Here is a 15,995-nt window from a genome sequence, read left to right on the forward strand (position 1 = left end):
TAAATGAAGCACAATGGAGAGCAGCCAATCAGAACATTCACATATTTACATGTATCAGTCTTAAAGGCACAGTGACATAAACAGCCTGTTTAATCGCACTGACAAAAGATGGTTCTTCAAGGGTTCTTTAGTACAGAAAATGGTTCTATACAACCAAAAAGGGTTCTTCCACTGTTACAGGCTAAACATCGTAACAACAGCAGAATCTTTTTTGGTGCTATATAGAATTCTTTTCAAAAAAGGTCTATATAGAACCATTTAGAGCACATTCTCCACCAATCTGAAGAACACTTTTATGATGTACAGAACCCGTTAAACATGCAAAGCGTTCTTTGAGTGTTCATGGTTCTGTATAGAAACATCTTCTTTACTAAAAGATCTTTGAAAAAACATCATTTGAAGAGTGTCAGGGATAAAGAGAGAACATAAAATGGTAATGTAAAAATGAATTATGACTGTTTTTGTTACATAAACCTAAACAAACAGCAGAAATGAACAAGACAAATGTAGCATATGGGCCCTTTAAAGGGTGGGACGAACAATAAGAGACAGGTGAGTGTAATGTTAGGGGGGCGGAGCTGAGGAGACAGCTTACAGAACAGCAGCAGGAACAGAACAGGGTGGAGAGTGGACCAGGAAACCATGATATTAAGTGAATAAGGTGGAGTTTTTGGTGTAACCATGATCTTGATGACAATCATAATGAGACTAGACCAAACTGCAGCTCATTTTGGACCACAACACGTAGCAGATAGGATGGAGCGGAAAAGGGGAATGCAGTGTTAGCGCTACCTGATGTGATGCATATCTGCCTAAAGTGAAGTGTTTCAATTGTTGGCTTCCATCAATAAATTCTGCATCACAAAGATAAAAAGGTGTTGAGTTTTTATCTGAGGGCCTGGGGGTCCGAGGCAGCCGTTTATCAGCAGGATGTGTGCTATAGATGAAGCTGGAGGACATCAATCACCCTGACCCAGCCTGGCGCATAGCCAGGGGAATCTCTCAGCCGAGTGAGAGCTGCCTGCTGATGTAGAGCTCCGCAATAAACAGCCATGGAGAAGAAGTATTTTTGTGGGGGTGTATAATTATGCTATGTTATGCTATATTATGCTATGTTATGCTATATTATGCTGACTTTCAGGTTTCTGTGAGGTTTAAATGCTGGACATTCAGAATCCTTTAAAAGCGTGGGTCAATATGTTTAATAACAAGCTTATTATTATTTTAAATCTTGATAACGTACCATCTGCACAAATACAGTTTAACCCTTAGAAATGTAGCATTATTATTGCTGTTTTGCTTTACTATTTGAGTGAAGTTACTATATGTTACCTAATGTATTTTACAGTATGTAATATTGAATAATGAATTACAGTTACATTCTGTTTACATTCTGTATTGACAGGGTCTGTAATTCTGTTTTTTTTCTGTGTGATTTGATGTCAGAAATTTAAATAAATAAATAAGTAAAAAAATAAATAAAAAGTAAGTAAGTAAATAAAAATATATAGAATAGGTTTTCTTACCACACAGCAGGATTGCATGCACTAGGGCTGGGGCGATAAGCAATTCTGAAAAATTGATGAAATTCTTGATAAATATCAATATTTTCATTGCTTTAAACCACAAATGTTTTACAGTAATAATCAGTATATGTTTTGTACAGTTTACATTCACACCAGAGGTGAGAGTCAAAGTCTAAGGCCTTGTTAATACCCAAGTCTGAGTTTTAATACCCAAGTCTGAGTTTTAATACCCAAGTCTGAGTTTTAAGTTCAGTGGTAAGTTTTGAAAACACTCACATTAGTTAGTACAATAATTAGTGAGTATTGGTGGTGGTGGTGGGGTAATTTTTTCCCCATTTTAGTCATATTCCAGTTTTACCCACTAGTTAGGACTCCCTCAATCACATAGCACCACCCGAAACTTTTTTAACAGAATGGGCTGTTTGAGTTGATAACCTTTTACCAGTACTGCTCGATGTTTCCCCCTCAAGCGTTAAAGAAAAGAGCTCATCAGAGTGAAAGTTTCAGTGCATTAAAAATCACAGTAACACTTCATTTGAAAGCCCACTGTAAATGCCTAACAGGTGCTCACCTAACATTTCACTTATGTTCAACTACACACTTAAAAAAGATGGTCCTTCAAGAGTTCTTTAGTGAAGGCAGAGGTTCTGTTTAGAACACTGAGTTCTGTATAGAACTATGTCATGCTTAAATGGTTCTTTACATGGTAAAACAGTTCTTCAGATTGATGGAGAATGTGTTGTATAAGGTTCTGTGTAGAGCCTTTTTGAAAATGGTTCTATATAGCACCAAAAATGGTTTTGTTATTGTTATGGTGTCAGGCTTGTAACAATAGAATAACCCTTGCTATATAGAACCATATACAACACATTCTACATCAGTCTGAAGAACCATTTCATCATGCAAAGAAACATCCAGAACTAAACAGAACCATTCCCTTTACTACAGAACCCTTGAAGAACCATCTTTTTCAAGTGTGTAAACATCTATCACATTCACGGTTTTCCCCTAACTCCAGCCCTGGTCCTAATCCTAACCCTAACCTTAACACTGTTGAGAGTCATATATGGAGTTTCACCAGATAGTTAGTTGATGAACTGAACATCTATAATGTTTAATAAATGTTCAAAGTAAGTACTTTTTTTCGACTAACATTAAACTGACGTTAAGAATGAATAAAGTGGTTTCTGATGGCTCACTGCAAGTACAACCAGAAGTAGAGTTTCAGATCACGGCTCACGAGCTCATATTTATTGATTTATGGATAATTACTGAGAAATATGTAAGTGGCTGCAGCCTTAATATTTCATTAAATTCAAATTATAATGAAATATCTCCTCTTCTATATAATCGTGGCCTGCGCTGAAAGTTTAGAATCCAAAAATGTACTACATGTTTCAGACCTGGTCATATGCAAAAATTTGAGCACCCCTGGTCAAATGCCATGTTTTGTTGATTTTACTGAAAATAAAGCAACACACCCTCTACAAAGAACACACTTCTGCACATTTTAATGCACAATGAGTGTTTATAGCCTGAATTTAACATATTGTAAAACAAAATTGGTAACACTTTCTATGAATGTCGCATTTGTAAGCATCTATAAACACATTTATAACATGTTATAATGCCTTCATACAACATTATAAACATGATTATAAACAATTATAAAAATGAATTACACTGAATTACACTTTATAGCCATGTTTATTATACATTATGAATTGTTAATATAATGCATTATAAATAGTGTTAATAACATGTTATAATGTCAGTGCCAAAGAAGTCAGTCCCAGCTTGGAGAGTGTAAAGTAAAGACAAATACCAGGCTAACGGTGGTGTACATTACCTTTCCCACATTGGGTAAAACACTGATGGCAGCACTAGTTTAAACTCTGACATTTGGAGCCTGTAATGTGCTTTACTGTGTATGTTTTAGTGATTCAGTAAATCCTTCAGTAAATACTTCAACTTGAAGCCTCACTGGAGGAGGCTTTAGTACAGTACGCTTCACTTTACTTAGAGAGGACTAATACAACTTATGAGCTCTTATAATTTGTTATGATCAGTACTTATAATGTATTATGTTAACAATTCATAACGCATAATCAGCATGGCTATAATGTATAATGCATTTTTAAAAATATTTATAGCCATGTTTATAATGCCTTATGAATGCATTATAACATGTTATGAATGTGTTTATAGATGCTTACAAAGATGACATTCATAGAAAGTGTTACCAAAAAAATTATGACACATTTTATTTTTTATGTTTTATTTATTTGCAATGTGTTTAGTTCAGTAAATAAACAGTATTTGTGCATTAAAATGTGCAGAAGTGTGTCTCTGCAGAGGATCTGTAAATATATTTACACTTAGAAAATCAACAAAACATGTCATTTGACCAGATGTGTCCAGACTTATGACTATAATTAATATAAAATGACTCCACACTTCTTTTTATCACTGATAACTGGCAGTTCTAAAGGCTAATGTGCAGCGTTTCAGTGTCCTGTATGTGCTGCTCCCAAGAGTGTGAGAATTCTCCCACTAGGCTTCACTTAGAGACTGCAGAGGCTATAAAAAGCACATGATTTACGGCCTGTGGCAATTTATTTTTCTCCTTTTTCCCAAGCTGACTCTTCTCCTTTCTCCCTCCCTTGTAGCCAATAAGAGTCCGTGTCACCTGGAGGACGAGCCGGGTCCGTGCCGGGGGCTGGTGCCCCGCTATTTCTTCGACAGCAAGAAACAGGAGTGCAGACGCTTCTTCTACGGCGGCTGCTTCGGGAACGCAAACAACTTCAAGACCCTTAAAGAGTGCCAAAACAGATGTCAGCGTATGTGCTGCATATTAAAGCTATTTTCGGGATTCTGTGTTAACCTGGCCCTGTTGATTAAAGGGGAATTCCACCAATGTTTTGAAATTTCTCTATAATTACATTTTTAAGATGCAAACAAAGTCGGAGTGGTTTGATGTGGATTGCGCTGTTCTGTAGAAAACTAGAGAGCCTGGATTGTTCACAGTGGTGGTGATAGGAACCAGACATCTGAAGAGTTTAATGTCTTTAAAAGCTCCCTCACAGAAAGCTATTACATGAAATCATGAGTTTGCTGCCTGATGTCTGATAAATCATATTTTATGATAGTTTTGAGAAGGTTTTCCTTTAAAATGTACTGTTTAAATGCCATTCTTGGCAGAGAGGCACATGCATGGCCTTGTAATGCAAAATAGTCCTCAAAGATTTTTTTTCCAGCTTTAAAAAAGCTCAGAAGACACTGATTTATTGGTCAGTTAGGAAAGCAGATGAAATGCTATTTTCACTGTAAAGAAATCTGAGTCAGTAAGTTTCTCTACAATGAAGCATTGCACAACAAACCACTCTAAATGGCCTTGTTTCCATCTTAATTGTTCAATCATGAACATTTTTGTTTCTACATCAGTGGAATTCCGCTTTAAGAGTGTTACTAACAGTCAAAGTTGTCATTCAAACCATCAGTATGATAAAGTCTCCTGGCCTTTTTGTCTGCTCTGCCCTAAACTACCTTCACCCTGTGGTACTTTGGCGTCTGACTATTTTAATCCAGTCACATATTCAACCTGCCTCTAATTAGCTGTGTTCATTTTCACTGTCGGCACCAAAGAAAAGGCTTCTCAGCAAGTGGAGCGAAGCCAAAGTTACTCAAGTGTTGCTTTGGCCAAGGAGACAATTGTGTCTTATTCAAATAGGCTTTGCTGGCTCAGATGCCTCTCCAACACATAAATAATCCTAAAAAGCCGCTGGATTGTGTCTAGCAGAACAGAGCCGTTGAGTAATTATGCAATAAACCAGCGATATCCAGCACTCTGTGATGACAGAAGATGTTTTAAAGAGAAATTAAAGTGCAGAGGGTAAGAGAAATGTGTTCTTATCTCAGCAGGTAATGACACTGAGGAGCCCAGACGTGACCCAAAACCTGGGGATGTGGCCAAGCCTTCTGGAGCACCTCTCATTACACATGGTAAAAAAGCTACACCACATCTGCTCCTCAGCTAATCATGCATAAACTGTGTTTTCACTGTAGTGTCAGTAAAGTTGCACTAAGATTTGTTTGTCAAATGTTGTTAAAATCGAAAGAAGTGGCATTACGGAGTCAGGAGACTATAAACAGGCTAAAATATGGTGAGCCTGCACTGCTGTGAGTCCCTCTGTAAAGCCTGAAATAATCATTTAAAAGTCAGAGGCGTCGGGTTGGGAGCTTTTCGGACCACATCTTACATCTTTATGTGCTAACGACACACACACAGGCTCAAAAAGAAGGTCCAGCTCAATGTTTAGGTCTCACATGCAAAAATCAATGTTATACTGATAAAGATTTGATGATGATAGTAAATAATTCACTCACATCCTCAGACTACACGTCCTTCACCAAGTTTAGACTGAGTTCTCTTTGAATTCTCTTTCAATATTCATAATCATCAGATTCATCCCCTCGGGGAAGGGGTCCGATACATAGCCCATGTTACAAAATGTTCTCCCACACGTTGCATGCAAGTGCACATTTCCACCAGAGAGGTCTCCAAATCTCTAAATATTACATACTGTGACTTTAATGTATATGAGAATATTACAATACTTAGCCTAATTAGCAAAGAAGAGTCACTGTTATTAAGTGTTAATGTCACATATGGCTGTCAGTATTGATTATATTAGTAATCAAGTAACAGAAGAGTTCTTTTCATGATTGATCAAACAATCAGACCAAATAAATAAATAATTAAGTAAATAAATAAGGAAATAAACAAATAGACTTAGTTCACCAATAACAAACTATATCTTTTCAAAGGTTACATTATTTTTTCTTAAAATGGACAAGCTAGAGAAACATTAAAATATGTAACAATCACAAAATGCAAAGACACATGAAGTGAATGTGCAGTCGTATGCAAAATTTTGGGCACCCCTGGCCAAATGACATCATGTTTTGTTGAATTTCTTAGTGAAACTAAGTTAACACATCCAAATTATTAAACTCAAATGAATAGAAGTTGCGCACTAACATTTGCAGAAAAGTGTCATATTTAACTGTAATCTCCATTGAGGATGTGTTAATTTATTTTCATATAGAAAGTCAACAAAACATGTAATCTCCATACAAACCTTCGCATACGACTGTATGTCTATATTGTTCTGTGAGTTTAATTTTCTCTCTAAATCAAAAATTAATTGAACTAAAGTCATTAAAATTAGATTAAACTCCGTCTAAATGTAATAAAATAGACTTTAGGCCTAACTTGAGGGGGGTGTTCAAATTTTGCATATGACTATCAGTCTATCAGGCTCTGTTTCTTACTGTGAAAAACAGATCAGTAGGAGAATTTAAAATGCACATCATAATGTAAAATGCCAACTAATTGGAAAAGAACATTTTAATCACTGATTTGTGAAATTGCTGCTGCAGTCAGCTGATCGTGGCAGCCCTACTATGTTTATTAACACTATTTTAAAAGAAATGCATGCATTTGTTAATGATGAAGGATATACTGACACCTGTCTTCAGAAACAGGAACTGCACATCTATAAAAATCATTTACATACAAGGCAATATCAGCTACTGTACACTGTTTATAGAACATCACAGTAATCTCACAATTGACATATATATTTGTTTAGTGCCATCTGTTACTGTACAGTTAGTCAGCTAACAGCTCAATGTCTAAATAATGTTTTGAAACTGTTATATTTAATGTAAATATGAAATTATTACCTGAGTAACAATATGACCTTGACTGAACTTCTGTTCCTTTCAGAGAGGCTCACAGAGACCACAGTACACTTGCTGCCCGGCATCCAGCCACAGGTAGAGAAAGACACAAGTAAGAGCTTTGAGTTAAGATTAATAATTGTTATTAATAATTGTTGTCATTTTATATATAATATTGACTTGTGCAGTGTAGATTTAAATATCAATGTCTTGGAACCAAAAGGTATTCTTAGATTTTTGGGTTTTTTTTCAATTATAATGATTAAGTTGGAAACAAAAAATAAGTGAAATTAATCTATAAATACTGTAATTATTAATTTACAGTTTTTTTTGTCAACTTATAGGCCTTGCGATTTAATCACCAATAAAAGGAATTGGGGATACTCGTTCTTGAAGAGTTTTTCAGTTGTTTTAATATCATACATATGTAGTTGTATGCAAAAGTTTAAACACCGCGGGTTAAATTACACATTTTGTTGATTTTCTAAGTGAAAATAAGTTAACATCTGCACAACTATATGTTGTTTAGCTCTGTTTGTCATCCCTTTTTCCTTCTAGTGTCCTACTAATTATTTAGAACCTGTGAAGTTGAACAAGACGATTACATAAGCATTATTTTATACATGCATCTGTTAAATACATGTTTAGATTATGGAAAGCAATGATTATTAACTTCTGAACAGTGATGTAGTGTATATGTCTCCAAAATGATTTTTTTCTAAATACTAATCTAATATTAACTCCTAATCTGCCCCTGATCAGCCAAGCCCAACCCTTTACCAACTATACTTACCGTACATAGATAGACAGATAGATAGAAATGTACCTACTATATGACTAAAATGCTGTACTATATTTATATTTCATGTTGCTATAGCAGTATGCATTACGATATTGTAAAACACACTGGTGAATCCACAATGAGTGCATTTACAATCAGTAATCCAATCAACGCGTTTACATGCACTTGAGTAATCAGATAATGGGAAACTCCAGGTCTACATGAGTCAGACAGTAATCGGATTTCTGCTTTGCAACCAGCCAATAAACTCACAGAAGAAGATGTGACGTAAACGTAATGTGAAACTCAAACTTCATACCGCAGGTTTTTTTAAACATTGAGCTGCTTTAAATGAAAATATCAACATACATCATCTAGAAGATGAAGAATATTTAAATCCTTCATTTCATCAAGCATGTATTTCGTTTGAGCGTTGCTCCAGAAGTGTCTCGTGGCAACACTGCTCGCTTATTTCTGGTACTGCAGTCTGTTTTCGCACATGCTCAGACTGAGAAATCCGAAAGAAATCAGAGTAAGAGTTTACATGCACTGAGAAATCTGATTACTGAGCTGAAATCCAGCCTCTTTATCAGATTCCTTAATCAGATTTCTAGACCTTACTCCTATCTAAGAAATCAGTGTGCTGTTTAAATGACCATTTGCATAATCAGACAACTGCAGAAATCCAAGTAGGATCAGATTATTGCGTGCATGTAAACACATTCAATGTGACGTAGTTAAAGGCTGACCTGCATCAGTTTGAGCAAAATGATGATTTCATATGTCTTATTTTATCAAAATACCAAAAAACCATTCATTTAAAACATCTGTGATTGGTCAGGATTCTCACACAACACACAAAACATATTTACTAGCAGGCTCACTTGTAATATCAGTACTGTGCAGCCCTAAAAGACAGACAGATCATTTGGATTAAATATTCAGTATTGATTAAAATGAATATTCAGATGTCACGATTATCAGAATAGACCTAACAATCGATTTGTTTACATTATTTGTGAGGAGATTTGGTCGACACACTGTAAGAAATATGAGAGTACACACACACACACACACACACACACACACACACACACTCACTCATGCGCACACTGTAAGAAGATGAGGGAGGGCAGGCGGCGGAGTGTGTGCGTGCCGAATGTCCTGTGTGTCGAGGGCCAGAGGGCAGCAGAGCGGACATTATTCTTCCCCCCTTCTGCCCAGCCGACAGTGAACTAATGCTCTCTGCGTTAGAGAAGATATCACCGCCTGGTGCTCAGACACTGCCTGTTATTTATAGCTGGAAAGTTTGGCTTCCATAAATAGTGTGCAGACATGATAAAGCCAAATCTGTAAAATACTTGCATAATTTGTTTAATGAAATTAAACAGAACCAGTTCAAGTTCAAATAGAGGTGGGAAATATGGCAAAAATGTAATGTTATAATACAGGATGTCATGATATACATTTTTTCTTATTGCAGATAAGTTGTAAAATAATTAGTGCACTATATATATATATATATATATATATATATATATATATATATATATATATATATATATATATATATATATACAGTAGTTATTTTATAACTAAAGTTTGGGGGAGGAACATGCCTGAAATACCTCCTTCTTCCAATCTAACACCCTATAAATTCACATCCTCACCTTCTGTTTCCGTGACGGAGTGTTTGCAATCCCGCCGCCACCCCATCTCCTCCCTGTTCCTCAGTCCTGCATTAGGCCTGCTACAGCTATGTTGGTGGGGGGGCTGGCCTTTTAGCTACAGGCAGAAGCTTCCTAGGACTCCAGCCCAAGTTCTCAGACTTATATAGATATATATATATATTTCTCCATTTACTTTAAGAATTAAGAATGTTTTTCTTTGTCCTGTAAAGTTACCTTTTCGGAGATACGAGGTAAAAGTAAATTTACAGGACAAAGATTAACATTCTTCATTTTTAATGGAAGTTAATGGAAAAATGTTTTTTCAAGTAATTTCGACCATTTCTGTTGGTCAGTTCATCTTCAAATTTTCAGGTCATCATGATTTTTTACAGTGCTGAGAATAACAACTGCAACCCACTGCGCTTGTGCCAGGCAAGTTATTAGTGAGTTTCATAAAGGACTGTTGATATTTGGTACTAGTGCATTCCCTAGTGCCGCAAAATCAAAAGCACTTATTGTAGCTTACAGATCCAGGTTCAATTCCCTCACGGGCTTGTTATCCAGTAACTACAGGGACTTCAGTGCTAACTAATGAAACTGTTCTTGGGTTACTGAAGTGTGTAATAGAAGTCTGGGCCCGCCGGCAGGCCCAAGACTTGTTAAGGGGTTAACTAAACAATGCAAGTATGACAGTGAAGGAAACCTTCAGCCAGCTTATTCAGTCTCACTAGCTACCACTTCCATTGTTTGTTATTCCTGAGGACTGATTTAGGAACCACTGAGGTTGACTACCAGTTTTACCATTAGTCTGATTTGCACCTGTTAGACACCACCTGTTCTGTAAAGAGGCAAAAGCATTTTATACAGAATGAAGAAATCTGAATGAGCATTGTGTTGTAGGCACTGTCTGTCTTTACGTTTTTCATTCTTTGCTTTCTTTTCTGAACTTTTGAATTCTGGAGGTTATTCTGCATTTTCAATCCATAATGTAAAATAACTATTTTATAGATTAAATATTTTTGTAACAAATATCTTATTTTTTTGGGCTGAACAGCTTGGAAAATGCATAAATGTGGGATAGAGAACAGCTTATAAAGTTGAAGCTTTAAAAGTGGAGAGTTATTACTGTCATTCTTGTATACAAGTCAACCATAAATACCTGATTGGAGTTACACAGTGAGTTATACAATGAATTACAGTTTACATTCAACTCACCTTTCATAACAACAGGTTTGGTTTAGACTTACTGCATTTGTTCAGATGTCAAAAACCATAAAGCATTTTTTTTTCGGCAAAACAAAACTCTACCTATTCATCAAATGCAAATCATAATGAAACGTCTCATCTTCTACTCACAACCAGAAACGTTGTATTGACCTAAAAGTTTAGTATCTGCACTTTTGGCCCAAAAAAACAACTTTTATACTTGATAACTTGAAATAACTTTTTAGCCTTTATATGATTATTTTATATAATAGCTTTAAAGAACCTTTTTTATATCCTTGGTTATATTAAGCTGATTCATCATATCATAAAAGACAAAATTCCTGTTTACATGTTTATTGTCTTTAATGAAAGTTTAGTCATTTTTTTCATGTTTCTTGAGTTTTGATCATCGTGTACCAGCAGGCAGGGCCAAATAATATTAACCAGTAATATCATATTTAGCCTCCCCTCCCACCACACCCACCTTCCATGTAGGGAAATGCTCTCAGCTTGCTCAGAGACCCTCCCTGAGTCCATGTTTCGCTCACTAATAGAGGAGAATGTGATGATTTTTCTCTTTGCTGCACTTGAGTGTTGTTTCGGAGCTTTGGAGTTGTTGTGACTTCTCATGCCTCTCGGTCTATGATTTCAGAATTCACTCTTCCAGACATCTGCCTGAGTCCGGTTAATCGGGGCGACTGTGCCGGCTCTGAGAGGAGATATGTGTACAGCCAGAGGGTTAAACGCTGCCAGGTGTTCCGCTACAGTGGCTGTGGGGGCAACAAGAACAACTTCACCACCAAGAAGCTTTGCATGAAAAAGTGCATGCCAGGTAACGCGTCACTAGTGCTCAATCATTCATATTATTTCTACACTGATGAAGTTCATTAATGCTGTTGTGTTCACTGATTAGACCTCATGCTAAACTCTGAAGCAAGTGCTGATATTATTGTACAGAATTTGAACAAAAACTGCCATGATAATAATGGTTTGATCAGTTATCACAAGGTGGAGCACAAACTCTGAATATATGACTGTAGATTAGACAGAGAATGTTTTCATAACCAAGCAATAAAGCATAACAACAGCAAAGAACTTACTTTCGGGGGGATAGCGCAGGCAGCACTGCAGTGGAACAACAGGATTTTGTACTCGATATTGGAAAAACAGAAAACTTATCTTGCCAGATCGATAACTTCAATTTTGTCATATGGTCTCAAGAGCGCAGTTTTCCATACATTTATTTATGTATTCCATGCGCTTGCAAATTTTCCAATTTATTTAATAAAAAACACTTTTTTTGGTCATTTATCAACAATACATCTGAGACATTGTCATATATGCTTGTTTCAATTAAAATGGTTGGCAAGACCATCTAAACTGAGTCTGGACATCAAATCTGACCATCACCAAGCGTCACATGAAAATGGCAGGCGGGGAAACAAAGGGATGCCACTGTGAATGAGTTAGGAAAAACTTTCATGGCCAGTTAAAATGCATTTTAGCACATTTAAACATCATATTTAACACTCCAGCGAATATTAAACAGTGGATTATCACCGTGAAATACAGTATATTTAATACTGAGTCATTAATCTAAGTTCACACCGTCAGCTACGTTACATTATCAGACTCCTTGCAGCTGCGCAGCTTCACACCACTCACTTCAATAGGCTTTTTTTCCCATGGTAGCCTCATTCATTGCACACATTGTTTATATTAGTTAATATAAAAACATATAAACAGTTAATGCAATTAGATTTCATAAAACTAAAATAAAATGCAGGAAGACACGGTACGGAAAACTGCTCCTTCTGTGGAAGATGGTGTACGGAATACTGACGGCACAAACTGATGACTTGTCTTGTTATTTCTTTGAAAGTAAACCAAATACATACATACATACATCATCTAAACCGCTTATCCTTCTGGGTCGCGGTGGGGTGCTGGAGCCTATCCCAGCTGTCATTGGGCGGAAGGCAGGATACACCCTGGACAGGTCGCCAGTCCATCACAGGGCGTAAACCAAATATGACCAATCAAAATGTATTTTGGTTGCTAGGCAGATTATACAGAGTCCAACCAATCATTACATCCTATATGATTTCGGGCATTTCCGCAATAACTACCGAAACACGAAAAGTGCCGAAGCATTGTCTGGAATACTGCACTCTTCCGTTAATCCTGAACAAGCACCAGCCGCACGTTTCAGTGCAGGGTTTAATAAAGAAGCATTGGCTTTATACAGGTGTTTACCCACCCCACATTCAAAGACAACCAGCTGAGTTTGTGGCTCTAGTCCTAATCCTAGTTCGTTTCCCTTCTGCTCGAGAGACAACTAGAACTATTTAAAATAACAACGATTATTATTTATTGGTCTTTTTGGTCATTTTATGTCACTCTAAAGCATCTAATTAGGCTTATTAGCTACTTTGCTTAGCTTAGCTTAGCTTATTGGCTGATATGAAATGACGCACTGCGCCCACACCGTGTGCATCTTAGCAGCCAGGACTCCAAGAGAGCACAATTGGCATCACTCTTTCTGCCCCCCCCCCCACCTTCTCCCCCATCACTCAATGTGATGCTAGTTAGGTGACGTAACAGATCTGGGGGTTGGTATTTTCCTCCGAACGCATTTTGCTGTCTAATGACGTTGCGTAAGTGGCAGTACGAAAAGATGTGGTGGCGCTTCGCAGGTCTCGGAAGAAGCCTGTGCTGGCCTTCACCCTCCTAGCGCTGGTGGTATTGTGTGATTGGGGGAGTCCTAACTAGGGGTGGAATTGGAGACGACTAAACAAAACAGCAATCAGCACATTAACATACTGTTCTAGTTTACATTTGGTCGTATAATAGTGCTGGGCAACTTCATCCTCATCTAGAAGAGTAACTGAATCGCTAAACTGCCATTAGCTTCAGCTGCAAGTGTTAGCAAACACAGAGGATCTCTCACTGGAATTATTAATACTGATCATAGCAGCTCTGCCTGCTATTGAAAGCTAGAAAATGGGAAAAACCCATCCATAAATCCATTACATACACTCTGATAGTCCTTCAGGGGTTCTGTAGTAAAGGCAGTGGGTCTATTTAGAACAGTTTCATGCTTAAACTTCATGTTTAAACTGATTTCTTTTACAGGTCACAAAATGCCAGTGCAAATCCGAATAAAGAAGAAGACCTCCAATATCTTATTCCGATCTATATAAGACACAACAACTCCATGGAATCGTATACAACACTACCTTTTTCCTCTATGGAATATTTAAGTCAGTTATAAATGTTTGCTAACAGCTCTGAAAGTTTTTCCGTTTTTTTTATTTTTTTATATTACAAGATGTGTATTGATGATAAACTGCTAATCTTGTGCTTTGTTTAGCCTTTACAGTTGTATGCAGAAGTTTGAACACCCCAGTCAAATGACATGTTTTGCTAATTCTCTAAGTGAAAATAGGTTAGCACACCATCTGCAGGGAACACACTTATCCTTCACATTAGTGTGCAGTTTCTATTTATTTGCTGAATTTAGCATGCCGGAAAAAATAACATGTGTTTTGTGTTTTATTATTTTTCCAATATTTTTTATTCAATATGTTTTACTCAGTAAATAAGCGGTAATTGTGCATTAAAACGTGCAGAAGTGTGTTCTCCGTGGAGGATGTGTTCACTTTTTTACACTCAGAAAATCAACAAAACATATCATTTGACCAGGGGAGTTCAAACTTTCGCATATGACCGTACTTGACTTGTTCTCTGACTCCATGCTTTGTACATTTTGCCATTTTCCATGCTGTACTGTAACGGATTTGATTCATCAGTCAGTTCTCAAGCCCTTCATTAATGGAGTTGAGTTGTACACTGGAAACAGTGACTCACTGAGTTTACTTGATTCAAATATGTACATGAATAAAAACATTACATCAGCACAGTTTTGCCTTTCAGATGACTTCAGGCAGTAACAGATTGTGCTGATATATTCAATATGATTATATATCATTCATGTGGAAATGATGTAAATGCAAAGTGCATGTACTTCAATACATTATTTGTTTATGTAGCAGGGAAATGATAAATATGTGCAGTGTTTGGGGTCCTAGAGAGCCCATACTTCACCCTCATTAACCTGATTCTGTTAATTCAAACTGTGTATATACTGTATTTGCATTACTGTATGTATCATAGGTCTGTACCTCAATCCTCTTGTTTGTCAGTGTCCTTGTATCTTTGAATAATGACGAAGAACCGTGATAAAGAGTTCTGTTTGTGTCTGCTGCTTATTTTTCATTCATATAATCATGTTGCAAAATGTCAATAAAAGAAAAAAAAACAATAATAGAAGCTGCAAGGATTTAAATTACAGCTGAACTAAAGACAGGTTGGCAGAATCGGACATGGCAGCAAAGTGATAGCAACTGTATTGCTAGTATAAGCTATTAACATAGTAACATGAACAGTATTAGCACTCTCAGCACATACACTACATGGACAAAAGTATTGGGACAAACCTCCTAATCAGTGAATACAGGTGTTTTGTTCAGTCTATTTGCCACAGGTGTATAAAACAAGCACCTAGCCATGCAGCCTGCCTTTACACACGTTTGTGAACGATTGGGTCGTTCTAAAAAGCTCACTGAATTTGAGCATGCTGCTGTAATAGGAGACAAGTCCGTTTGCAAAAATTCTTCCCTCCTGGATATTCCACCATCAACTGTGAGTGGTATTATTGAAAAGTGGAAGCATTTGAGAACCACAGTAGCTCAGCCATGAAGTGTCAGACCATGTAAAGTTACAGAGCGGGGTCACCCATTGAGTGCTGAGGCACTGAGGTGCATAAAAGTCACCAACGCTCTGCTGACTCAATAACTGCAGAGCTCCAAACCTCCTCTGGCATCAACATCAGCACAAAAACGATGCGCCAGGAGCTTCATGGCAGGGTTTCCATGGCCGAGCAGCTGCCTGCAAGCATTACATCACCAAGCACAATGCCAAGCGTTCGGGGGGAGTGGTGTAAAACGACGCCACTGGACTCTGGAGCAGTGGAAATGCATTCTCTGGAGTGACAAATCACGCTTC

General features: G+C 37.1%; 1 protein-coding gene across 5 annotated transcripts in view; it reads left to right on the forward strand.

Moving 5' to 3' along the window:
* tfpia (tissue factor pathway inhibitor a) overlaps positions 1-15,239 on the forward strand; it is a 66,533-nt gene extending 51,294 nt beyond the window's left edge. For 2 of the 5 annotated variants that reach the window (XM_036577531.1, XM_036577516.1), the window contains exons 3-7: positions 4,196-4,366; positions 5,445-5,528; positions 7,318-7,383; positions 11,581-11,760; positions 14,064-15,239. In XM_036577531.1, the coding sequence (XP_036433424.1) occupies positions 4,196-4,366; positions 5,445-5,528; positions 7,318-7,383; positions 11,581-11,760; positions 14,064-14,131 (569 nt within the window). In that variant the 3' untranslated portion in view covers positions 14,132-15,239. The remainder of the gene's footprint in view (positions 1-4,195; positions 4,367-5,444; positions 5,529-7,317; positions 7,384-11,580; positions 11,761-14,063) is intronic. The other 3 variants (XM_036577525.1, XM_036577539.1, XM_036577548.1) reach the window with 3 other exon arrangements.
* Positions 15,240-15,995: the final 756 nt, after the last annotated feature.

Source organism: Colossoma macropomum, unplaced genomic scaffold, assembly GCF_904425465.1.
Source record: "Colossoma macropomum unplaced genomic scaffold, Colossoma_macropomum, whole genome shotgun sequence".
Classification (NCBI taxonomy): Eukaryota; Metazoa; Chordata; class Actinopteri; order Characiformes; family Serrasalmidae; genus Colossoma; species Colossoma macropomum.